Source organism: Emydura macquarii, unplaced genomic scaffold, assembly GCF_026122565.2.
Source record: "Emydura macquarii macquarii isolate MOO-44397 ecotype Brisbane River unplaced genomic scaffold, CSIRO-AGI_Emac_v2 contig_312, whole genome shotgun sequence".
Lineage (NCBI taxonomy): Eukaryota > Metazoa > Chordata > Testudines > Chelidae > Emydura > Emydura macquarii.
In genome coordinates this window covers 2234604-2260068 of record NW_027130449.1, presented here as the reverse complement: position 1 = coordinate 2260068, position 25465 = coordinate 2234604, and the positions used below count along the sequence as shown (strand labels likewise).

The following is a 25465-nucleotide window of genomic DNA, read 5'->3' as shown; positions in this document are numbered from 1 at the left end:
TCTGCCAACCCAAGGCTGACATCCCAGGAGGCGGGCTGCCTGCCTCCAAGCCTGCATCTGACACTCCACGGAAAGTTTGCTGCTGCTGATCCAACCCTCTGACTACTACCTGTGTGCACTAGTGGTACGGTGAGGTGCCTGAGCAGATCACCAGTAATTACACTGCTGGTGGCAAATCTGGCTGTCACGGTTTAAGGGGTGGGTGGAGCAATGGCGTGCTAAACTGTACTATACTGTTCGGCCACTAGGTGGTGAAGTGTGTAAAATACCTTATTTGAGCGAACCTCAGCCACACTTGGTAGAGCATTAAAGGATATTGAGACGAACACATCTGGTGTGTCTAAGCAGTCTCTGTAGCTAGTCCCGTATCTGGTACAGAGAAACATGACATGGTGTCAGGAGCAAACCAGCAGTGCTGGTTCAGAGAGCTAGAGTGTGCATCAGACATCGGGGGCTTGACTGGCCAGGGAATCCATAATAGGCTGGAAAGCGTTTCACTTCTGGATCACCAGTTCTGGTCATTACAGGTCTTCATCCCACCTTCTTCACTGTAGTATCTGGGCACCTTCCAGAAATGTGCTAAGCCATGTGGCTAAGATCTGTCATATGTAGTTCATTCTCTCTCGGTTCAGGACTAGCTCAGTTCCTTTCAGCTGCTGGATGACTCGTTGCTCTCACTCCAGCAGAGATGCAAAGGTTTGAAGGGACCATGAGAAGCAAACTTGTTTCTCACCTTTAGAGGGAGTCCCTTCAGGTCAGAGTTAAGTCACAATGGTTGGGGCATAGCAGTGAAAGAGGAGGAGATGGGGCAACTCAAGTTGTACTTGATCTGCAGAGAGAGGGAGGAGTTCAGTGACCAGGATTGTCAAGCCACTTCTTTACAAAGCATTAACATCACACACAGCATGTAAGGAGTGTCACAGTTCAGGGCACCTACGCTAAGCTTCAAGCGCCTCAGCCTCTCCTGGGTAGAGACCGAGTTGCAATTCCAGCCGCCAGTAGCTATGCTGCTTCGTAGCAAATTGCCCTGTCTTCTTCACAGAGTATTGGGTTTTCTACATTCAGATTTCATTCTGGACGCTGCAGAAGACTTACCTGAAAGTCCCTGAGTATTCTGCCATTCAAAGGCTGCAAAATTTGCAGGTTTCATTTAAAAAAAGGTTGTGAAGAAAAACTTCCAAACTGCCCTATTAATCTGCTAGCTAGAACTCTGAAATCTAACCTTGACAATTGAAATGTCAACACTCAACTATTTTGTTGCTGCTCATTTTAGCAGAAATTACCAGTTCACGTGTTTGTCCCATGATCCCAAACTGTCCCCGCAAGTGCCAAAAGCCCCTCCCACCAGGCAACTTCTCAGATGTAATTATGTGTTATGAGTACAACATCCTGAAGTGCATTGAAAACGCAGGGACAGGAAAAAATATCAAAACACTTCAAATTTATTATCCATTTTTAGATTTAAAAATCCTCATTTTTTCCCATTTATCTGAAGCTGATGAGGAATTGCTGCAAAATCCAGGAGTGTTTATATCACAGAATGGGACAGACCTTTTAAGGGTGGTGGGTTAAGCCCCACCTGTGACTAATTAGCTTCCCCCTAAGTGATAGGTCTGAGACAAGGGATCAGGTGATAATCTACAGGTCACATGGTCCTTAGATAAAAGGTCAACGAAGCACCTGTGTTGAAGAAAGAACCCTGAAGGGGACACTGAGGTCAGGGGAAAAGACCTGGAAAAGGACTAGGATAGCAGGATCTGGTTTATTTATTTGGTTTACAGAAATAAACCATTTCCAAAGAAGGGGACAGAAATTCTGCCGCTGTAGGGAGCTTTATTAGAGTCAGATGACCACCAGCTCCTAATTGGTCATAGAAGTTAAGTGCACCTTCCCGTAGAGCACAGAGAACATGATTCCATGTGACACACTGATGAACAGTCTCTACTCCAACATTTTATGGATAGAAACACAGGGAATAGTTACAACAGGAACACAATCCGGATTCTTATAAAACTGAGTTAAAAAAAAAAGGCAAAGACAATAAAAATAATCCATACATAAAAAGGTATAAAACCAGCTCACTTCCTGTCCCTGAGATCTCAAGCTTTGCCTACTTCCTGGAATTTCTTCAGCAAGGCTTCGTCTGCCCGGAGGGCAAAGGTTAGTGTACGCTTCTGGTAGTACTGCGGGTCGAGCTCCAGATTGTCAATAACTTCCGCCAGGAGGTGAGCTCTCTCCACTGAGCAGCCTGGTGCATCATAGCTCAGAGCGGTGAAATGCACGTGTAGGTGGAAGTAGGATGGCTGGTAATGAAGGTAAATCCGCAGCTGGGAGCCAACCACGCCAAAGCGCTTCAATATGGTTTCCTGGGGGAGAAAGGGTAGAGAATTTAATCTCCTAAATAATACAATATGCTGAAAGAATTTAGCATCATATCCAAGGGCACGGAACTGGATAGAAGCACCTAAGACCTAGCCCAGTCTCTTGTGATGATGAATTAACATCAAGGGACATCAGTACAGCTCCTTTCATCCAAAGATCCCAAAACGTTCAGGAGAAACTTTCCAAATGGTATAAAGGAATTGCTGAAATGCAGCCATCTCTGAGGTGGAACACAAGAGCTGAGTGCATGGCAATGCTATGGATCATGTAGAACAGAAAGTGCAGAAGAGCAGGTGAAGGGGGACAGGGATAAGATTTAGGTAGCAGAATGCAATTGCTCAACTGGAATGTAGCCAGGACAACAGATCAACACTGCTGCTTTACAAAATGTGGCATGGGACCTGTAACGATCAGGAGGCATCAGGCCCTCAGTTCTAAGTCTCGTCTGAGACTAACAGGAGACGAGGTTTCGGTTACATCTTAAGGAACTTGTTCTCCAACGTTTTTACAGATTTTCCCTCTTCTCAGATTCCTGCAGAAGGAAACTGATGGACAGGGCCATGCAATACTAGATACTTGGCTGAGAGGCCGCCCAGCTGCAAACCTACGGCTCTGTTCTGTGAGAATTCCAGCTGCACACTAAAGCTTCATTGGGTGGGGCGGGGGAACAGACTTCCAAAGCATCACCCAGCCAAGCCTTGCCTTAAAGCCCGTTACCAACCAAGCTCACTGGCCATCAGGTACATGCCTGCAGAAGAATTTAAGTGGGCAGAGAACTACTTTTGGTTCAGACATACCATGCAGTGTAAACGTTAAGGAAGGAGCTGTAAAAACAGACTGAGATGAGCACTTGCTTCATGTATTCTAGCAGAAAAATGTGTAAGAGCAGATGTCCAGGCTGTGATGATGTCTGAGCAGCTGAGCTCTACCATTTAAAGCATCAGGTGGGAGGCAGGAGGCGAGCAAGCAGGAGTGGGGAGGTGGAAAGGGAGGAGACGGTGCCTGCTGTGGGGGAAAGCATCCCAGTGCCACTCATAGAGGAGCAGGGGGAAAGGAAGGGTGGGATACAGTTTCCCCAGCCAATCTGAAAGTCATTGTGGGGGCAGAGGTGGAAGTAGTTTTAGCCAACCCCTCCCCCCTCACCACCACCACCCACACAGTTGAGCCTATTGACTCAGACATTTTATTCTCCAAGGCAGATGCCTGCTCCAGCTGTGATCTCAAATCACCAGCTCCGTATACACAGGACACGTCCTCATGGGTAGGAAAGCAAGGTCCGCAGGCTCAGCATCTACCCAGCGCAGGAAGAGAGGTAACTATAGGCCAGATTGTGATCTCAAGACCAGTATCAATCTGGAGCCACTCCACTTAAGTTCCTTGAGTCTGTCCCTCCAGGGTCAACAATGAGACTGGCTAGGAGCTGGCCCTGTACAAGCCGGTTTGCAGAGCAGAAGGCTGCCTCCTTCCCATTAACTACCTCCATAACGAGGCCTGTCGGTGTGGGGGCAGGGTAATACACACAGCACGTTTCCCCTTAAGAGTGCATTCTCTCAGCTTGTATTGGTTTTCATTCCAGCCTTATCGCTCCACTTCGCTCGGTGAGTTACAGGTTACCGTTACCAGTCGGTTTAATTAAAGCTATAAACAGCAACAATGAACTTGTCAGGGACCTTCCAACATGCTGCACTTGTGTGCTGTTTGGGAACACGAAGATCCCTCACCCAATCTTTTAATTAATCTCCCCGGTGCAATTGCTTTCTGAATTTCCAGTGCAATGAAGGGGGGAAAAAACTCCATCATGCTTTGATCTCAACTCCCCGTTACCGAACATGTTGTATCATGGGCCTAGAAAAGATCATCAGGAACAGAAAAATGGCCAGAAGTTAGAAGCAAGTTATTAATGCAGGGGACAAACCTCCTGCTTGACTCAGGAGAGGAACTGCACCCTCAACTCCAAACGCCAGTTTCTGCAGAGGTCACAGTAATAATGCTTAGCACTTCTACAGCACTTTGTATTCAGAGATTTTAAGTCCAGAAGGGACGACTGTGATCATCTAGTCTGACCTCCTGTGCAATACAAAGTTGATTAAAAAATGCCCAGTGAGAGAAGAATCCACCACAACCCTTGGTGAGTAGTTCCAGTGGTTAGTTACCCTCACTTAAGAATCGGTGCCTAACTTCTACTCTGAATTTGTCTAGCTTCAACTTCCAGCCATGTTTTCCTGCATCTTACAGATCCTGGCAAAGTAGGTATTATCCCCCCATTGCAGATGGGGAAACTGAGACACAGAGAGGGGAAGCCCATGATCACACAAGTGAGCGGCAAAGGGAATAGAACTGCATTGTCCTGACTCCCAGTCCCCTGCTCGTCCCCCTACCATCCAATTTTCCTCTCTAGAGCCAGGAGTTTCATATCTTGCAACAATCCCAGAGCAGCAGTGAGCCTTCGCCCACTCATCAACACAGAGCTCCGTTCTAAGTGCTAGTGGGTCAAGCCAGGGCCGTTTTAGTTACAGCTTTAGAAAGACACAGAAGAGAAGCCTCAGACAGCACTTGCTAAAAACAGTCCCAGTGATTGGCTTTGTGAGAACGAATGAAGCACTCACTTGGCTCGGGCTAAAAATCCCAATTCCAAGTCACTGTGTGTTCAGACTTCAGTGCTCCAAGCCCAGGCGCCAAGAATAAAAGGGTGTTTTCTTTCAGAAGAACCTTCAGATTCTGCTCCAAAGAGCGGGTAATATCATAACCAGGGTTACATCCACCATCTCGCCATGTCTGTTCCAGGAAGCCAGCTGCTGCAGTGACTTGGAAGCCAAGAGACAATAACCTGGTGGGAAGCTGAATCCAGTGAAGATGGACGCGGCTGCTCTAGGCATCGAGCCAGACTCTGTCAAGAGCTTGAGCCCAGTTCACCGTAAGATGCGCTGCTGCCATCAAAAGTCACCCATCCCTACATAAGAAACGCACTAGTCTGCCATGGGGAATCCTTGTCCTGGCTCCAATTCTGAAGCTAGAGGACATCTCCACAGCACGGGGAGCTGCAGACCGGGTTTTACCATGAGAAGGACACTGGTAAAGCTACAGAAGAGGACATTAACCTTTGGAACTCTGTGCTCTGACCTCAGGGGAGAAACCAGGCTGGCGAGACAAATTGAGATTTGCCCTTATGTCCCACGGGAGCGTGGAGATTGAGGAGCGGAAACCAGAAACTGCTTCCCATGGCCCTACAGAGACATGTTGCTTTTCTAGGCACAGTCCTTATTACTGCCTGAAGCAGTTCAACAGGGTCGTTGTAAATCATCAGGCCTCTAGTGAATAAATCTTATATAACACGGATTCTTCCTTTGCTAATTTCTCCCTCTAGCACAGAAGTGCTTTATATATAGCGACACAACAGGCCTTAGGTGGTGCCCTGCAGAGCAGCCGCATTCATACATAAAATTAGTATTTACTTAACAACTTTCATCCCGAAGAGCATCACAAATACCACACAGCATCACTGGAATTGCAGCCACCTCTGAGGTGGGAAGCAACATGCCAGCTATGCAGTAAAGGCAGAACTCTTTCAAACTGGATCTTTATACTTCTAAGCCATTTCCTCCACTTTGGGTTTCCATTTGGTGACAGTGTGTTCAACATCTGGTCACACGGAAAGAGTCGCTTTTCATTTGGTCAGTGACATCTGACAGCAGAAAATTAATCAGTCAAATTACTGCCCCCCAGCAGAAGAGGTGCGGCTGGAGTGTGAAAATGTAAATGCAGGTCCAAGGTGTGCAGGCGGTTGATATGAAACACTCAGGATGAAACCCCATGCAGAGAGATTGTGAACGCCACCTGCAGCACATGCAGAAACTTTCTAGGCCACTCCCTGAGCAAAGCCCTCTTGTGACAACACAGGTCAACTCTCTAAAGTCTCACTAGAGGGAAACCAGCATGAGCAGGGCGAAGTTGACTGCTATTCCCTGCTGATGAGAAACCGAGGCAGTTCCCAAACTGACCTTCCATGAGTAAAACAGAGACCCTGATGGGTGCCTAGCTACTATGGTAATGGGGGCCATAAGCAGACAGATAAGTGTCCTAACACCCACCTTTCCTTCTTGCAAGATGTTCTTCAGCAAAGGCAGGTGCTCAGAGGTGAGGTCTCGCAGTGACTTTATCCCCCGACGGTGGCAGATGGCAATCAAGTACAGGTCATCTAGCTGCAGGGATAGGACATTGTTACCATCAAAATAGAACATAAAAAGCAGCTGGAGAAGCTAGGTCTTAGACGTCACAGGAAATATAACTATACCAGTGCAGCTATGAGAGAGGTCTTGTCCCGTATAGATATGGACTGTTGTCATCCCTCTCACTACCACCTAGATTTGACTGAAGAGTAGTTGTGAAATAGGATACTAGATATCTTCCCCCATATTGCTGTGGAGTGACTTCTTTGTGAATGGAGTTTCCCCCACTGTTGAGCCACTGCTCTATAGCTAGTCAGATACTATTCATCAAAATGTTTCCCCAATCAGTAAATAATGTATTTGCAAGGTTTTTTCCATCATCTGGCCAGTTTTGCTGCCGCATTTGCTATGGTAAATGGAGCAGCTAACGAAAACCTAATGATGATCTAGTGCTGTAGGATCAAATCTTTACAACCACGTCTTCTCTCTTCTTCCATCATTTCACAAATTTCTCTTCGGCCTTGAATATTGATACTTTCCTGTTGCCAATGTGCTTAAATGGATTAGCCAATTGAACCACCTCCCACCGTGACACTTTATGCTTTTATACAACCTTTTACAGGAGTATCTCAAAATCAGTTTTGAAATGTTAATATCAAGTCCCACAACATCTCTGTGGGTAAAATGAGGCACTGACTTGTCCAAAGCCAGAGCGAGGCAATGGCAAAACTGGGAATAGAAGGTCAGGTGTCTAGATCCCCACTCACTTGCGCTAAGCACTGCCTCTTTGCAGGACACGAGAGCAATGTCTCCCCCTGCATAGATGTTAAGGAGATTTTTCTAAGAATTCAGAAGGGCAAAGGCATAACTTTAGATTTCAAAATCCAAAGGTATAATGTGTTTCTGCTTTAGTATTACAAACTGAGCCAGGTTCCAATCCCTCTGGCTCTTTAAATAACTCATCTCTGAAGAATTAATGAGTCAATTCATAATACCGATGTAGTGAGCTACATCTCATCTACGCCAGGTGTCCAGCATTGTTCAAGATACTCGGTGAAACAAACATTTGATGAGCCGTACGGATGGAAGTCATAATGGATGGAAACAAAACAAATCTTTTTGGCCAGGTAGTACATACAGGGTAACACACACACAGATGTTCTCTCAAGATCCTTGTTGAGTTCAAGGGTTGTAATGGCCATTAAATCAGTTGTGAAGTTCTCATGTCAGCACATACATGCATACTATTAGTAATGGTTATTATTTGTATTAAAGCAACATCTAGAGACCCCAGCTGAAACTGGGGGCCTGTTAAGAGTCACACCTGAAAACCCTATCTATATTCTGCAGTTTTTCTGCCATGCAATGGCAAAACTTTGCAGAATGCAGCTTTTGTAGCACGTTCTATCAGCTGCCCCATGCTTCCGAAGTGGAATCCTTCATGTATGTAAATATTCCCTTTCTGTAGGGTCCCACAGCTTGTTCTCCTTGCACTGAGTTTGCTGCTCTTTAAGGTACATTCAACATATGTGCATAAAACAAACAATTTAGATGTCTAAGATCCTCTATGCCTTTTCACTGGTAAAATAATTTTACTTGGCTACTCTGAAACAGCAGTTTATCTGGAAAGATGGCTCTCAGGATGCCAGCTCAGACACCCAAATCATGACACTTACAATTACATCTTTTCGTTTCCAAGTCACGAAGTGATTTTCATTACTCGACACTTACTATCATTCTCAGGCTGACCTAGTTAGCTCAGTGGGTTTGCTTTATAGCTCCTAGACAAGACAGGATAGTATTGAGGCTTATTAAAATCACCCTGAGCTCCCTATTGGAGGTGGACTGCAGAAACAAAGCAAATCTCTCTCTTCTCCTTAGAACAACAGCTGTATGTTGCTGTTTGAAATAAATACGCCTGTTGCTAAATAGGCTCTGGATGATGTAATGTACAACATTTCAGGCAACGCCTCAGGACTCCTGTGGGTTTGAGAAAAAGTGAACTGTTAGAGAGATCTAAAACGGGCTTTTAGCCGCATGTTTAACTAAAATGCATTTCTCTGTGCGGGCCAAAAAACAGCTACTGTATTTCCTAGGCATCAATTTACTCCTATTATATGTGGCCTGGTGATCCTGGAGAAGATCTTTCCAATCCAAACCTCAGCAGCTGAAATGGATGATTAGAGGCACTTCCTGCACTAGTTCAAACACTTGGAAAACACAGCTTGTCCATGTGGGCATTCCCATTTCCCTGACATCACTGGGCTGGAACGGAACTTCACCCACAATTTCAATGTGAAAGTTACAATCACACAGGGAGGCCAGTCGCTCTGCCCACTTGCCGCCCTCGGTGAGTGGTCAGAGCAAAGATAATCATGCAGACACGTGTAAAAAAATCAGAGGCTACATGGATTTGTAACCATCCTTTACAGAACATGCTGCGGTCCAAATTCCCAGCTAATGTCACCTGGCATGGTCCCACTGAAGTCAATGTAGTGGCAACATTAAGAATCTGGCCCTACAACCGCTTAGGTTTTATAGAGGCCAGCTAAGAGAGAATGCTGTACCTGTGTAAAGCACAAATGTCTTACCCATGAAACCGGCCCATTATCTGTAATCATACTAAGGTTTATAAACTCTGTGGGTCCCCAGCCACTAGAGGAAGGCATGATTACACAAGACTGGGCAGGTTTAATTCTCCCCAGCAGAGCAATAGCCACACTACCTGCCCACACTGAGGGAAAAGCTCACATAACACGTATACTGCACGAAGAGCTCTAGCCTTCTTACACACAGAGCATGCAATGTTTTGGAAGACTCTAGCCTTGCAGACCCTGATGGTGATATCCAGCAAGAGCTCCACTTCCATTGCATTATTTAGGTGGGGAAGGAAAAAAGATTGTGCAGATTTCACATTTTGACAGCGAGTAACGTCAGCAGCTTCTGTTCTGTTTAGCGAGGTCACTGACATTCAGAACCATTTCAAAGAGTAAACAAACAAACAAGAATTCCTGCTGCAATCCACCAGCCTGAAATAATTAAAGAGCCACACATGCGTCATCCTCAATTAAAGTGCTAAGCAGAACACGACCTCACTGAGCAGGCTTCTGAATCCTAGCTCAAGAGATGCTTTGACAGCCCTACTGGGAGCCGTGTGGAGCTGTCGTAATTTAATCTAGTGGCCTAGGGCTCTGGGATGGAGCCCGCTGAGTGTGCTGATCGGATGAATCAAAAATCAGACGGCTCAGAACAGATGAGTGCTTTGAAGAGTCACAGCTGAAATGGTTGTTATGACAGATAGCAAGTTGAATCCAATATGCTCCTTATAGAACTCGAGATGCATTGGACTCCAACTTGTTCAGTGTTTTTCAGACTGTAATTTATTTACAGCGGGTGTCTTTAGCTTCTCTTAGATATTTTCCCTCCCTCCTGACTGCACATGCCTGAGCTTCCCACAAATCAGCTGATCTGAAGTACATAATTCCACTCTTTCTGGGGGGCAGGACTATGAACTGTGTATGCAACCTGCTGAATGCAAGAGATCATTTAGTGCACTGAAGTTTGTAACAAAGGCTGTGACTAGTGTTTTCTCTGTTCTTACTCCACTCTTTTCCTCCCACTTCTTAGGAGATGTCCCTGTTCCAGCCACATTTTCTCAAAATAAAATAATTTATTATTTGTATAATACCAATAGTATGCTAGGAATGTTAGAGGCCAATTTGCAATTAGAAACCGACTTCATCCAAGCATCTCCTGATGTTTTGTAGTCATTAATGAACTTAAACTTTACAATACCCCATGCAAAGTAGTCAAGTGTTAGCCACATTTTACTGATGTGGAAAGGAAGGCAGGGAGATGTGAAGTGACTTGCTCAAGGTCACACAGTAATCAGTGGCAGAGGTGGGAACAGAACCTAGACTCCTCCCTAAATAAGGTCACAAGCCTGATTTGTATTTTTGCCGGTCTCCTCCCTCTCTTAATGATTATGGGGAGCCTCACATATTCAACAGCACTGGACCAGGAGCTGAAGGGCACAACCCATTGTGGGTTTGCTCAAACCTCAGCCAGGGACAGGGAAGCTCCAGTCTAAATAAAAAGATGGGCCAGTAAGTGCTCTAGCGAGGAGAAAGCAGATGGGAAATGAACCTGGGGAAACCCTGGGAGTGGGCAAGATGAGGAGTCCACTTTGACAGCCCTGGGCGGCGGTGCAGAAGGAAGAAGGGCAGGACAAAAACTGCTTGCCTATGGCACCAATACACCTGGAATGAGCCTGACTCCAAAGGGCCAGTGCTTGTCAAAGCCATTCACAGCCAGGGACCAATTCCAGGTGCTTATGGGGCCAAAGACAGAAGTGTTCCTTACTACCTAGACCTTCCTGTGCGGCTCCCTGCTGGGGGAGAGCGGCTGCAAATCCTGGTGGATCTAGGTCCTGGAGATGTAAAGATGTTCTCTAGAGCAGTGTTTCTCAACCTTCTAAGAAGCAAGTACCCCCTAACTTCTGAACATTTTAATAAGTACCCCAATACATAATTTTCCAAGGGATTTTATGTTCACAGACTAATGTGAGCCCCATGTTGGACGAAGGGCTGAGTATACAAGGCTGTGCTATGACAGGTGTCAGATCTAGTGTGGGTCGGGTTACCACCCTTACACCAGGGGTGCACAACTCAAGTATGTACCTGGGCTAAAGGTGATGTTGGCCAGAGCTCGGAGGCTTTGAGCGGCCTGCCAATGCTGGGGAAAATAAAGCACCAGGCCACATTTTTTGCCATAGATTTGAGAGGAGGAAGGGGTGAGAGAGAGACAGGGAAGGAGGGTGAGGGAGAGAGAGACAGGAGAAGAGGGTAACTGGTAAAATCTGGGGCTGTCATAGAGCAGTGAAATTGACAAGTTTTCTGGGCACTGGGCTTTGAGCCAGGGAGGGGGGCTGCCACCGGGGCAAGTTGCAGGTGGCTGCCGCCTGGCTGCCAGCCTGGGAGGTGGGTGACTGCCTCCCAATCCGAGCTGGGGCAGAGGAGGCTTCCGCACCAGCTGGGAGCCAGGGATGTGGGCAGGCGGCTGCTGCCCATCTTCAAGCTGGGGCGCGGGAGGCTGTCCCTCGGCTCAGAGCCGCAGCGTGGGGGCTGCCCCCCCAGCTGCGAGCCCAGCTCATTAGATGCAGGAGGCTGCCACCGGGCTCCCACCTGGGAGCTGGGACCCAGCAGGAAGCAGGGGCCTTCTGCCTGCTTCCCCCAGAAGCTAGGGGCTGCCACCTGCCTCCTAGCTCAGAGCTGGGACCTGGCAGGAAGCGGGCGGCTGCCGCCCGCCTCCCCCAAAAGCCGGCAGCTGCCATCTGCCTCCCAGCTGGGACCTGGTGGAAAGCAGGGGGCTGCTGCCCGCCTTCCCCAAAAGCTGGTGGCTATCACCCGCCTCCCAGCTGGGAGCTGTGACTGGACAGGAAGTGGGGGTCTGCAGCCTGGCTTCCCCAGAAGTCGGCAGCTGCTGCCCATCTCCCCTTCACTGTTTTTCCCCGGGTAACCCCTGCCTGTGTCTCGCATACCCCCAGGGATATGTGTACCACAGGTTGAGAAACTATGCTCTAGATTGCTTCCTTGATCTTTTTATTGCTTTAATGAATCGTTAATTGAGGCAGCCCTGACACACAATTCTATGGGTTTTTAAATCTCAGCATAAGAACATAAAAATGGCCATACTGTGTCAGATCAATGGTCCATCTAGCCCAGCATCCTGCCTTCCGACAGTGGCCAATGCCAGGCGCTTCAGAGAGAATGACTAGAACTGGTGATCATCAAGTGATCCATCAACCAGCTGCTGTGTTACTGACAATTTCCAAATGTGCACATCACTGAGCGGAAGGGTCTAATGTACTGCAACAGCCTCAAGGCAGTGGGGACCTGTGGGAAAGAGTAGTATTTTATGCCTGCCAGTGTTTGAGGATGAAATGGAAGGGCTCACACTGCTTGGCCTTCTGTTTGATCTTTTTTTAAATGAAAGAGTAGGAAACAAGGAAAACAATACAATCTAGATATCACCTGCCCTAAATATCTGAACTGCTTCCACTGATGCTGACACACTTCTCTCTCTAGAGAAGCTCTTATCAGCACTTCTAACCCTTCCATCTCCTGTGCTGGCTGGAGTCGCATGTTTCAGTCGTAGAGAACTAGAATTCGTGCTTTTTGGAATTCCTACATGAAAATGTTTTCACTGGGGGTGGGGAGGAGGGGGGGGAGAAGAAAGATGACGGTTAATTGTAAGTAGCACTTTTTCATCCTGAGATCTCATAGCACTTGTCAAAGATGGATAAATATCACTATCCCCATTTCACAGATGGGGGAGACTGAGACACAGAGCTTAAGTGTTTTGCCCGATGTTGCACAGCAAGTCAGTGACAAAGCCAGAAACAGTCTCCTGAACTCCCAGTCTGGTGCCCTATGTGCTGGAAGTTACTTTGCAGCATTAGCGCAGAGTCCTCAGGAGTTGTTTTCAGTCCTTGTTTGTGTGGTTTATGAGCTGGAACAATGGAAAGCCTTCCCCAGTTTGGCCTAGTTAAATGTGTTTGAGTTTTGCCAATGATTTCAGTGAAGCCAGGACGGCATCCTTGGAGTCTTGCTATTTTGAGCTTTAGGGTTTAAACTCCATTTGTCTGGTCCCAGGCCCCGCATTTCCACACCACAAAAGTAGTGCATTAAGCATATTTGGTGTAAGAGCACAAACTGTTATTTAAGAACCACTAAATCTAGGATTTTAGGCTGGACTAAGGTCTGTGAACTTCAAGATGTGCAGAAGGAGTATTCACTCCAGTAAGGGTTAAACAACTGTTTACGAGGTGACTGTGTGATACAAGCTATGACAGTGACCTTGAAATGAATGCAAACAGTTAAACATTCAAGGAAGAAGGAAAGTTAAGTGTGTGAATTAAAAGGGACACTGTCCGGTCAATTTATGTAGAATATTTATGTTTACAAAAATGAAGATTTACAAAATCTAAAAATCAATAGACATTTGTCCAGTATAAACAAATAATTTTGGCTTTAAGCATGCCCCGGCAATGTTTGCACAAGTGCACAAGAACCAGAAAGTGAAGTTTACTAGTGAGTCACTAAACAAAAGTGAAGCTGACCAGTCTGTTCTCATTGTCAAGGAGAGTAAAATGTAAAGTGTGACATTAATGGTACATAATTAACTAATAACAGCATTAACGATAGAAGTACATTTAATTTTTAAAAACTTGCCATTTTAATAATCTCAAATGTTGTTAAAAATGCAGCTAAGGAAGCTTCTTGTGTGTTATTTTGAAACAGGCATTGTCCCTTTAAAGAACTAGAGATCAAATGAGAAGCTAACCTGTTTTTGATTCCATTTAAAATCTGGAATGAGAACAAAACCATTGGAAGGATCAGGATTTTCATGGATTATTCGATCAGCCTCAGCCTTCTTTTCCAGGATATTATACACCCACTAGAAGAGAGAAATACAGTTTATAAAAACAACAAAAAACAAATACTGCACCCTTCACCTCAAGAACTTAGATTAATTCTGATTCTCTGCAAATGGATTTTTAAAAGGACCAAATAATTTTATGGCCAATAACATTTGTAGTTAATTATCCATGAAATAATCAAAAATACTCCAGGGCATCAGTTGATCAATAGAGGGGTGAGGAGGAAATTTTCACAGCATTGCACAATTGACTAGATGAATTATGGGGGATTTTGCTTTCCTCTAAAGCATTAAGGGAGATTTAGATTAGATAATAGGAAAAACTTTCTAAGTCTAAGGATAGGTAACAATGGAACAGGTTACGCACCTAGGGAGGTCACAGAATCCTCCCACTGGAGGTTTTTAAGGACAGATTAGACAAAAACCTGCCAAGGATGGTCTTGGTTTACTTGGTCCTGCCTCAGCACAAGGGAATAGATTAGATGACCTGTTGAAGTCACTTCCAGCCTTACTTTTCTATAGCCCAGGCTCTAGGATCCTGCCGGTGGGAGGGTCCCGGAGCCCGGGTTTCAGCCAGAGTCTGGACGTCTACACAGCAATGAAAGAGCTCCACAAACTGAGTCCCCGGAGCCAAAGTTGGTTGGCCCAGGCCAACTACGGGTTTTTCTTTGCTGTGTAGACAGACCTAAGAACTTTGGAACAGGCACTCTTCTTCATGCAGAATAGAACACAATGGGGCTCTGAGCCTGATTGGCGGCCATCACAACAATAATTCACAAGCGTGCCAGTCACCACAGAACATGTTGTGTGTTATAATATGGTTTGCTCCTGCCTGTATCGATCTATTTTTTAACGAGGGTAAAAAAAAAGTGCATTAGCCCTAGCTTTAAAAAACACTTAGATCCATCCATCCCCCTAAACCAAATGGTTATAACACACAGCTGGTCTCCCCACGTTAAACCATCATGCTTTAACACAGTCAGTTTTGCAGGGTAGACAGGTTCTGGTAATGCTAAGATCTGTGGTCCAAGTTTTATGCCATGGTCCTTCCCATCTATTTCTCTTTAAAGAGGTTTGCAACACAGTATGTGTCCGCTCACTCGCTCTGTGTTTTGCTAAATGACTCCGTGGTGATTTTGCTTGTTCTTGACACCTTCAGTAAATAATCTAATAAAAAGGAAGCTCATCACAGCAAGATTCATCTCAGAGTCAGAGCTAAGGGAGAAGGGATCTTGCCTAATAAGACTTTTGATACTATCTTGCATGACCTTCTCATGGAGCTACTATAAAGTGGGGTGCGTGCCTGGTTGGAAAACTGTCCCCAGAGAATAGTTATCAGCAGTTCACAGTCCAGCTGGAAGGGCACGTTGAGTGGGGTCCCACAGGGATTGGTCCTGATCTGGTTCTGTTCGATATCTTTGTCAATGATGCAGATAATGGCATAGAAAGCACACTTATAATGTTTGCAGATGATACCAAGCAGGGAGGGGTTGAAAGCGCTTTGCAGGATAGGATTAAAAGTCAAAATGATCTAGACAAACTGGAGAAATGGTCTGAAGTAAGCAGGATGAAATTCAATAAGGACAAATACCAAGTACTCCCCTTAGGAAGGAACAATCAATTGTACGCTTTCAAAAATGGGAAATGACTGTCTAGGAAGGAGTACTGAAGAAAGGGATCTGGAGGCTATAGTGCAGGGGTGTCAAACTCACTTCATATGGCGGGCCAGACTGGAAGTAACTGTACTTCAAATGGGCCATACCCTCATCTTACCCGCCACCGAGAAATCTCGCAGCGTCCTATCCTTCGGCAGCAGCTGTCAGGGGCCAGACCGAAAAGGTTGGCCGGCCATATCCAGCCGTCCGCGGGCCAGACAAAACAATCGCGGGCCGGATGTTTGACACCCCTGCTATAGTGGATCACTAGCTAAAAAGGAATCAACATTGTAACACTGTTGCAAAAAAAAAAGCAAACATCATTCTGGGATGTATTAGCAGGCGTATTGTAAGCAAGACATGAGAAGTAATTCTTCCGCTCTACTCCGAGCTGATAAAGATTCAACTAGAGTCCAGTTCTGGGTGCCACATTTCCGGAAAGATGTGGACGAACTGGAAAAAGTCCAGAGGAGAGCAACAAAGCTGACTGAGGTCTAGAAACACGATTTATGAGGAAAGATTGAAAGAACTGGGTTTGTTTAGTTTGGAGAAGAGAAGTCAGAGAGGGGACATGATCAGAGTTTTCAAGTACATAAAAGGTTGTTACAAGGAGGAGGGTGAAAAATTGTTCTCCTTAACTTTTGAGGATGGGACAAGAGGCAATAGGCTTAAATTGCAGCAAAGGCGGTTTAGGTTGGACATTAGGAAAACTTCCTAACTGTCAGGGTAGCAAAGCACTGGAACAAATTACCTAAGGGAGATTGTGGAATCCACATCATGGGAGGTTTTTAAGAACAGGTTAGACAAACAACTGTCAAGAATGGTCTAGTTATTACATAGTCTGCCTTGACTGCAGGGGACTAGACTAGAGGACCACTCCAGATCCAGTTCTACACGTCAATGATTCTATGAGCCACCAAGGCCTGAGGCTCCCTGCAGTCCCAGAAATTGATCATGGGACAGATGGTGAGTCCCTACTGAGCCCTGTCCTTCCTTCCTTCCTTCCAGTTCCCAGCCAACATGCCATGGGGCTAATTCCATGGTGAATAAAATGCAAACCGCATTTGAGAACAGTACATCCTTACAACTACGTCTGAGCAGCCACCTTGCTGAAAAAAGGAAGCTAAAAAAAACAAAGTCCCACATCTGAGATCCCAGCAGAGAAGATACACCACGCTCTTCTATCACCTTTTATACAACAACCATAGATCTTGCCACAGGCATCTCAACCACCGCCAGTGAGCCATTATTCACATTTTATAGAGGAGGAAACAGAGGCACACAGAAGTGACGTGACCTCCCAAGACTGCAGAGTGAGTCAATGTCACAGCTGGGAATAGCACTGTTGTAATAACTGGGGCATGACAGGCCTACCCTAATAGTGAGCTCAGCTGGATGAAAATGGATACAAGTTTATAAAATGTTCCAATCACCTATCAGAATTGTGGATGGGGAAAAGTACCAAAGGGAAACTCTCTCTGTTAGTCCAAACAAAACTGTTTGCTGATCTAACTCAAGGACTGCATTAGGATTATGTCTGGTAAATAGGAGTGTTACCAGCAACCAATGGACCAAAATGTGTTGTGTGTTGGAAATTACGCCCAAGTGGTGGAGAAAATAATGAGGGATGGGCTATTCCACCCATCATTCCCTTTTCAGGGCTTTAAAAAACCCTAGCTGCTCTCTGTAAACAGGTGAGCTGAAAGGAGCAAGTTTTACCATCATGGCTGCCCCCCCAGCATCTCTTGAGGCCCCAGGATCCAATGTAACACGGCTGGACTTTCATCATCCTGAAAACCGTGTTGCTCAGATCAGGCCAGAGACAGTAACCGAGGGGACATCGCCACCTCCAACGGCTTCAGCTACATCCCAACCACCACCTGGGATGAGAGACTTTGGATCCTGCTGTCACCTGCGCCATCATGTGTCATTTTCCTTCTCTACTTTATTTCTTCTCTTTCCACTCCCTCTCTCTCTCTCTCTCTCTCTTTTTTGCCTTCTGTTTAATAAGAGTCTGCATGACTCTATGGCCATAGCTACACTACAAACATCTACCAGCACAGGGGTGATCTCTGTCCAACACAACTGTGCCAGCAAAAGCCCCTACCACTGTCTGTGCTTTTCACAGCATAGCTTAGTTCATTCATGCAGACTGGGATAAGCTAAATGGACACAAATGTCCTTTCGTTGGTATAAACTGCATCCACGCTAGGAGCATTTCCCCAGGGTAGTATATTGATATAGCTACCCTCGTCAAGTGCTCAGAGGATAGACATGGCCTAAAGCAATCTGCAAGCTCCACTATGCCTAGTTTCCCTACATCTTGTGCTGGAACCTCCAGGGTGGAGTTAGGAGAAATTCCTGCACCCAGAAGAGGGCTAACAAAGGAAAGCGATTAACATGGATGGTCTTTCATTCAGATGAACTATTCCAAGACAATGAGCTGGCCACTGCCCAGGATAACCTGTTCTACCTGATGCACTTTTAACCAAGCAAATGGATCACCTGAAGAGAGAACTGAAGCAGCATCGGATGATCAGCTGACGAAGGGAGAACTTTACAAAAAAGACTCACTGGACCAAGACCAGTCCCCCAGAAGCAGATAAGGTTAACAGGAGAAGAGGAATCCTGGACCCCCTGAAAAGACACTGACCAAATGCCACTGATCAAATGCTAAAGAGCACTTGGAGGGGGAAGGAAATTGAAGCAGAGATTTACATATATATGTTATTTTTCCCATAAATCTGTATATCTCTTGTGCTGTCTAAGAGTGAGTGAGTGAGTGTTTAGAAATTCCTTTGCAGAGTGTGTGTTACTTGTTTACAGGTTGTGTAGTCCTCAAAGGGGGAAACCACCAGCCAGAGGATCCACGCCTTAGGAGGAACTCTGGAACATGGAGAAGCTACCAGGGAGACCTAGGAGAACCAGAACTAATTTAAGGGCCAAGGTAACCAGCAGGTTACCTGATAAATTTAAGCACAATCCCCTAGTTCTGTACTATGTTTAAAGCTGGAGCTTTTGATTGCTGATTTAAGAACTTTAATGACTTGCTCTGGCCATTCACATTTCTCCTCTCAGCAACTATGCCCATCCTTACCAGCTGCACTTGGATTATTTGACTGTCTGTCTGGCAGGAGACCAAACCCCTTCTTCTCAGAAGGGATATAGGGCCCTAGACGGTGCAGAGAAATGCTTCATACTGGGGCATTAGTACTGAGGAAGGACAGCAGTGTTTGGAGGTGCCTAGCCTCCTGCTGAGGAAATGAAAGAAGACAGGAACTGAAGGCAGAGCAGGAGGTTTGTGGATGTGGGGACGGAGGCTTGTGAAAGTCAGAACTAGTAAGTTATCTTTGTGCTGTCTGGGGATTGACACTAGCCCTCTGTGGCATTCCAAAGCTCACATTCAGAAGGGCGGACACTACCTGCCCACCTGCTTGGGGGGGGGGGGGGGGGTCTGCCTCTGCTCTACTGTCAAAAACAGTATCTAGGGATGCCTCGTGCATGCTTCTTGCAGCAGTGTGGTTCAGTGGTTAGAGTACCTGGCTTCCACATAGGAGATCTGGTTCTATTTCTGTCCTGCCAATGCCTTACTGTGTGACCTGGAGAAAGTCATTTCCTTTTCTGCAACAATTTCCCCATCTGTAAAACCAAGATAAGAGGCATACGTGCCTTTGGAAAGTGCTTCACAATCTGCAGATGAAGACAGTGTTTGCAGTATTGTATTGCAAAGGGTCTCAGACTTTGCATCACCATGCTAGCCCCCCTATGACAATAGGTGGCTACTGTGCGTTTGTTCTGGACATCACTCCATTTCATTTTTAGCAACAGAAAGCGTCTGTTAATTAATCTGAACAAGTGAGAGTTCAAACTCCTGGATTCTATCCTACTTCTGCCAAAGACTTGCTGGGTAAGTCATCCCCTGTGGCCCAGTTTTCCTATCTATAAAATGGGTCTAATCCCTCTCTCCCTTGTGAAGCTTCCTGAATTCATGCCTGTAAAAGCGCAGAGATATTTAGATGAGGAACAAACCATTCAGTTGTGTTTGGCCTCTCTTGCTCTGAATTCCAGTAGGTTTATCAGGAATTGTCAAAAGCAACACGGTCAGCTCCCCATCACTGATGTGTATCTGTCCCAGGCTGCACCTCGCAGAATTTAAAAGCATCTTTTTAGAAATTATATTTGGGACTCGGTTTCTTCCAAGTGAATTGATGCAACATCTTCTTGGATTCCTAGGTCATGCCACCAGCATTAACCACCTCTTTAAAAAGGCTGTTAAGGTATGTAGCAGAGTCGGGCGGGTGGTTGAAGATCCATTTTAGTCATTTTGAAGCCTCAATTTTGCCCTATCAAACTCCTAGTACCTTTGAAAACAAGGTGGTGGTGTGTGATTAAAAGGGGATCGGCTGATCATTATTTCAGTCTACAGGACTAGACACTAGAAGATGCCTGGCCAGAGACACTCATGCAGCTACCATGGGGACATTACTCTAAAATTATCCATGCCTTGGATTCAAAGATTCTTCTGTCTGGAAGGATGGAGACTGAAGTGGAAAACAGATGGTTTTCTGCAGGATGGAAAGTACTTTTTTTTTTTATACCCTTTTTATTTTTTCTGCTCTGCTGGTTTCAACAAGAGGAAGAAGAAGATGGGAGACTGCAGTATTAAAAGTGGATGGCTAGGGTATATCATAAAACGATGTTGGGGGACGTCTCCCAGTTTATCTGAGATAGACCATCACAGGTACCTTAGTTACTATACTTTCCCCGGAGGATGTCTGCATATTCTCAAGAACAACCCATGAGTGTAGACTGGAATATATATACAAGAGAGAGGGTTCATTTTAGTCTAGTGCCAACAGCAGCCAAGTCCAGGATGCTTACAGTCTTAGAAGCAAAGACTTGGAGAAAAATGTTTGCTCCAGAAAGTTACAGTAATCTGTACAAACATCCTCTTGCTTTCTCCCAGCTAATAAACACCTATTGTATAGTACTGGCGATGTAGTTTGATGATGCTGGCACGAGAGCTGAAAAACGGAGCAAACAAAGGGATATGAGACAGGAGAATAATTGAGAGCACATTGCAGCCTGCAAAGTGGTCTCTCTCACTACATGCAAAAAAGCCAAAGCATGTTCAGCTGTAAATGATTAGAGAACAAACATTACAACAGTTACCCTGTTCTTAACCACTTCAATGCTGTGTAGGGTAGTAGATAAATGGATGCCCTGGATACAACACTGCTGGAGACCCAACATTCCAATGAGAGATCAGCACTTCAGAGAAAGAGATGATTTCTAATGCCCTTGCCTCAGCGGACCCTCACCTGTGGTCACATGGCAAGGCATGCAACTCCCTCGTCAGGAATCAGCCGAGGCAACTTCACAAAGGCAAACACATGGAGGTTGCAGCAAAGAGGTTTAGGAACAGTTTGGATTGTGTGCTGGATTTGATTTTAAATCAGCTGCTGTTCAGATTAGACAGATGTTAATTACGATCATCACTTTTAATGCAGTTTTCAAAGCCCTACACAAATATTAACTAATTAGAGTCAATGTTGCATTTCCGGAATAATTACTCCTACTTCTGTGTAGTCAGCATGAGTTGGTCCCAGCAGACTAGCAGAATTGTTTTCCCTCTACCCTGCGAAGCACAAAGTGTGATGGCAAGTGGGACTGGTAAATCAGAAGGCAGGTAAGAAAGGAAAACAAACCGCTGGCTCCAAAGTGGCAAAAAAAAAGTCTAATTAAAGAAGAGACAGAAACCATCCGAAGTGATGGGTCTGTGGATACTCAGGACAGCATTTCTCTACCTCTGGTGACCATCATCGTAGCACAGGACTGAATTTTTCCAGAAGCAGTATTCTAATAGTCAGTTAGAAACTCAGAGACTATTCAGGGCTTGTTTTGAAATAGTAACATAAAGGACTAACAACCTGTTGTGATGTTGTAATCATTCTCCTGAAATTGCCTTGTCTCACATTTCTGGAGCACTTTTCTTTCTGAAAGATCCCAAATAACTTAAACTGCACCACTAAAATTCCACCACCTCTCTAATGGAGGATGGCAACTACCTCATTGAAGGAGTGATGGGAGATTGTGGACAGGTCAATTGTGTCTCATGAAAAGGGCTGAGGCAATTCAGTGTCCAGCCACAGCACAGATTTAGGGCCTCATCTGAAAGAGCCTGACACAGTAAACTTCAGGTAACTCAATTATTATTCGTATTGCACGGGGAGCACAGACCAGGAACCAACAGTGCTAGGCGCTGTACAAACACAGAACAAGAAGGTAGCCTGTAAACTCTTTAGGTCTGGGACTAAGTATAAGACAAGAGATAACGGCTGGATACAGACACAGTGCAAGGAACCAGTGAGACAATACCAGTGGATATGATGGGAAGTGGTCTCAGCACACCAGCAGACTAACGGTTGTCAAGCTTTCTGTAGGCATCCCAGGAAAGGAGAGCTTTAAGGAAAGGGCCTTGAAAGAGAAGACAAATAGTTTGCGTTTGGTATGATGGTGGAAGGGGAAGCCAGCGGAAAGATGCAAAGAAAGGGATGAGGTGGTCAAAACAATGAGCCAGGAAAATTATTTTCGCAGTAGTTTTATGCAGGCAGAATGGGCAAGATTTAGACATAATGAAATGTAAGGATCTATAGAGGGCCAAGACGAAGATGATGCCTAGGGTATGGTCTTGAATGACAGACAGGGAGGATGGTGGTGGTGTCCATGGTGACCGTGAAAGGAGGTAGGGAAGAGGGTTTAGAAGGAAAGATTAAGAGCTCAGGGCTCGTCACCACATACAGCACTCTAGTGCTTAGTGAAGAAGCTACCTTCGCTGATGGGAGAGCTTCTCCCACAGGAGTAGGTACTCTGCCCTCCTGAGAGGCCGTAGCCACAGTAGAACCCCAAAGTTACAAACAGCTTGAGAATGGTGGTTGTTCATAGCTCTGAAATGTTTGTAACTCTGAACAAAATGCTATGATCGTGCTTTCAAAAAGTTTACAACTCAACATGGACTTAATGCAGCTTTGAAATTTTACTAGGCAAAATAAAAATGCTGCTTTTAGCCAGCTTAATTTAAATGAAAAAAAGCACAGAAACAGTTTCCTCACCTTTTCAAATTTGTTTTAAACTTTTTTTTTTTTTTTTAGTCGTTTACGTTTAACACTGTGCTGTATTTGCTTTTTTATTTTTTTGCCTCTGCTGCTGCCTGATTGTGTACTTCCAGATCCAAATGAGGTGGCTGACCCGTCAGTTTGTAACTCTGGTGTTCGTAACTCTGCGGTTCTGTTGGATGTCAGTGGGGGAAGCCCTCCTGTCAACATAATGCTGTCTACACAGGCAATTAGGTCAGTAATAACTGTGCTCAGGGATGTGGATTTTCCAGTGTAGAGTAGACCAGGGCTCAGTCTTAGCTATGTTGATCTGAAGATGATGGTTGGACATCCATGAGACCCATGTAAGAGAGACAGGGCAATGTTTTAGTTTAGACACAGGGAGAGAGACCCAGCACAGAGAAGCAGATGTGCAAGTCATCGACAGAGACGATAGTTGAATTTAAGTTTGCAGATGGGATTACCTAGAGATGAGGTGCAGTGGGAGAAGAGAAGGGAGCAGAAACCCACACAGAAAGCTGGAGGGAGATGAGGAAAGAGTAAGAGAAGGAGGAGGAGAACCAGGATGCGACAGACTCAAGAAAGCCAGGGGAGGACATGTTATCAAGAAGAAAATCATGTCAACGGTATGAAAAGCAGTTGACAAGTCGAGGAGGAGGAGGAGGAGTATTGGTTCTGAGCTCAGAAAAACAGCATTAGCAAGTGAAGAGGGAAGAAGCTGGAGTGGAGAAGGCCTAGACTGGAATTGGAGGAGAAGAACTCCAGCCTGGGAATTACCAGCCGCATGTTCAGTGAGCTTGGAGATGAACGGTAGAAGGGAGATGGGTGTAGCTGAAGAGGCAAGAGGGGCTATGGGTGTGGTTTGGGTTTTGCATTGTGAAGGGAAAAACAGGGAAGCGGGTGCTTAAGGAGAAGATCAGGGCTCAGAGTGGGGCTGAGGGAGAGCAGGAGATAGGATGGGCTCAATGAGGCAGATGAAGAGGTCAGAAGAGAACAAATGAGACACTTTGGTATCAGTGATGGGGGAGATGAAGGTGGAGAGTGTGTAGGAAGGAAACGGGGAATGTGTTGCGGTAAACAGCCAGCTTCACCCGAGTGGATCTCGCGCTTCCGCCCCTGGTAGTGGGCCAGGGAGTCACCGGTTACCCCGTCTCCCCAGGGAGGCACCTTACTCTGGCTCCCTCCTGCCGGCTGGGGCTAAGGGTTTCCCCCTCTCTGCTCCTCTGGCTGCAGAGAAGCACTGTCTCCTAGCTTGGGGGAAGTTTCTCCTCCAGCTGTCACAAGCCTTCTGGCAGCTTCCTCCTCCAGTGCTCCCCCCCTCCCTTTAGGGAAGGCAGGTTTAAGTACACCTGGAGTATCCCTTCATTGGGTCCAGGTGTCTCTCATTGCCCTGCAGCCATCTCTCCTCTGCCTGCAGGGAAAAGGGCTTTTAGCATTCTTGGGCTCACATACCGGCCCTGGTATGCCCTTCTGTGGCCATCTGGCCTGACTTTACCAGTGTCCAGAAGGGAGATGTCACAATTTCTCTACCCTGGATCTGAGTCTGCCAGGATTTGATCTCTGAGTAGAGATCTCATGACCTGATATTTTAAAGAGCTTGCCTGTGCATATAAGCGCAAGCTGACGAAGGCAGCAGGTTGCCCAAGTGCTGCTTCTGCTCCTAAGACTCCCAAGAATTCAAGTTTTCATGTAGATTGCTGGTTTGTTTATCTGAAGAGCATGATGGCACACCTGCTGTAACATCATTAAGTTTGTCTCTTTCTTTGCAATTTTAATCATCATCAGCCATACGTGCTCCCATATGCACAGCTAGCAAGATGGTGAGAGAGAAAGACACACCAGAAGTTATTAAGAGAAAGACTACATACAGGAATTTGAAAGACATAGTAGCTACCAAGTTAGTAAAAGATTCTATAGATTAGAACCCAAGGGCAACCAAATCTGGTCTGAACAAATGACATCTGACAAACTGACAAGCAGCCAACCATTACTGCAGGGTCTTGGGTGACCTCTCCCCTCCCTTAACTTCAGAGTTACTCCAAATCTACACCAATCCCATCCAGACTGGAATATGGTATTATTTATTCAAACTCAGCAGCCAGTGCCACACAAACTAGAATACAGGACGCTATGCCGTTGTCCAAAAGGCTGACCCTCACAGACTGGGATGTCTTAGGGAAACAGCTGGATGCCCCAGATAATACTGGAGCACAGAGGCAAGAAGCTCCCATACGTACCTGGATGCTGAAGCTCTGGGATTGTATAAAGGGCAGCGTAATGTTCTTGTAATCCTCCCCAGTCTCGGAGATGAGATACACCTCTTGGCGCAGATATTTCTGAAGGTGTTTCTCTGTAGCTGGGTACACCACTGTGGTTTTTATCTCTGGAAATAAACATGTTACAATTATCAGAGACTGAATCTAAGTTACATCCGTCAGTCACTGACGAATTGTTTCTCATTTTTAATCAACATCATGCTAACAGATTTCAGAAATTACCTCCAAGATAGTGGGAGATTTGCATAAAAATCAAAGAAACTCTATGCCCCAGAGCTCATATTGCTCATTGGCATCAAGAAAGGCTCTCACAGCCCTGGATGCTGAAGATAATCAGTTGGTAAAAGAGTTTGAGTGCATATTTCCAGCGAAGGCTGGAATGGGACACACAGGTGAAAGTATTTTTGCACACTTGTTTTTTCAGTGGCAAC

General features: G+C 45.7%; 1 protein-coding gene across 2 annotated transcripts in view; it reads right to left on the bottom strand.

The window, feature by feature from the left end:
- Positions 1-1426: 1426 nt before the first annotated feature.
- Positions 1427-25465, bottom strand: part of DCPS (decapping enzyme, scavenger) — a 55213-nt gene continuing 31174 nt past the window's right edge. For both annotated transcript variants that reach the window (XM_067563557.1, XM_067563566.1), the window contains exons 3-6: positions 24996-25141; positions 13893-14006; positions 6471-6581; positions 1427-2366 (exon numbers count right to left, since the gene is read on the bottom strand). In XM_067563557.1, coding sequence (XP_067419658.1) covers positions 2100-2366; positions 6471-6581; positions 13893-14006; positions 24996-25141 — 638 coding nt within the window. In that variant the 3' untranslated portion in view covers positions 1427-2099. The remainder of the gene's footprint in view (positions 2367-6470; positions 6582-13892; positions 14007-24995; positions 25142-25465) is intronic.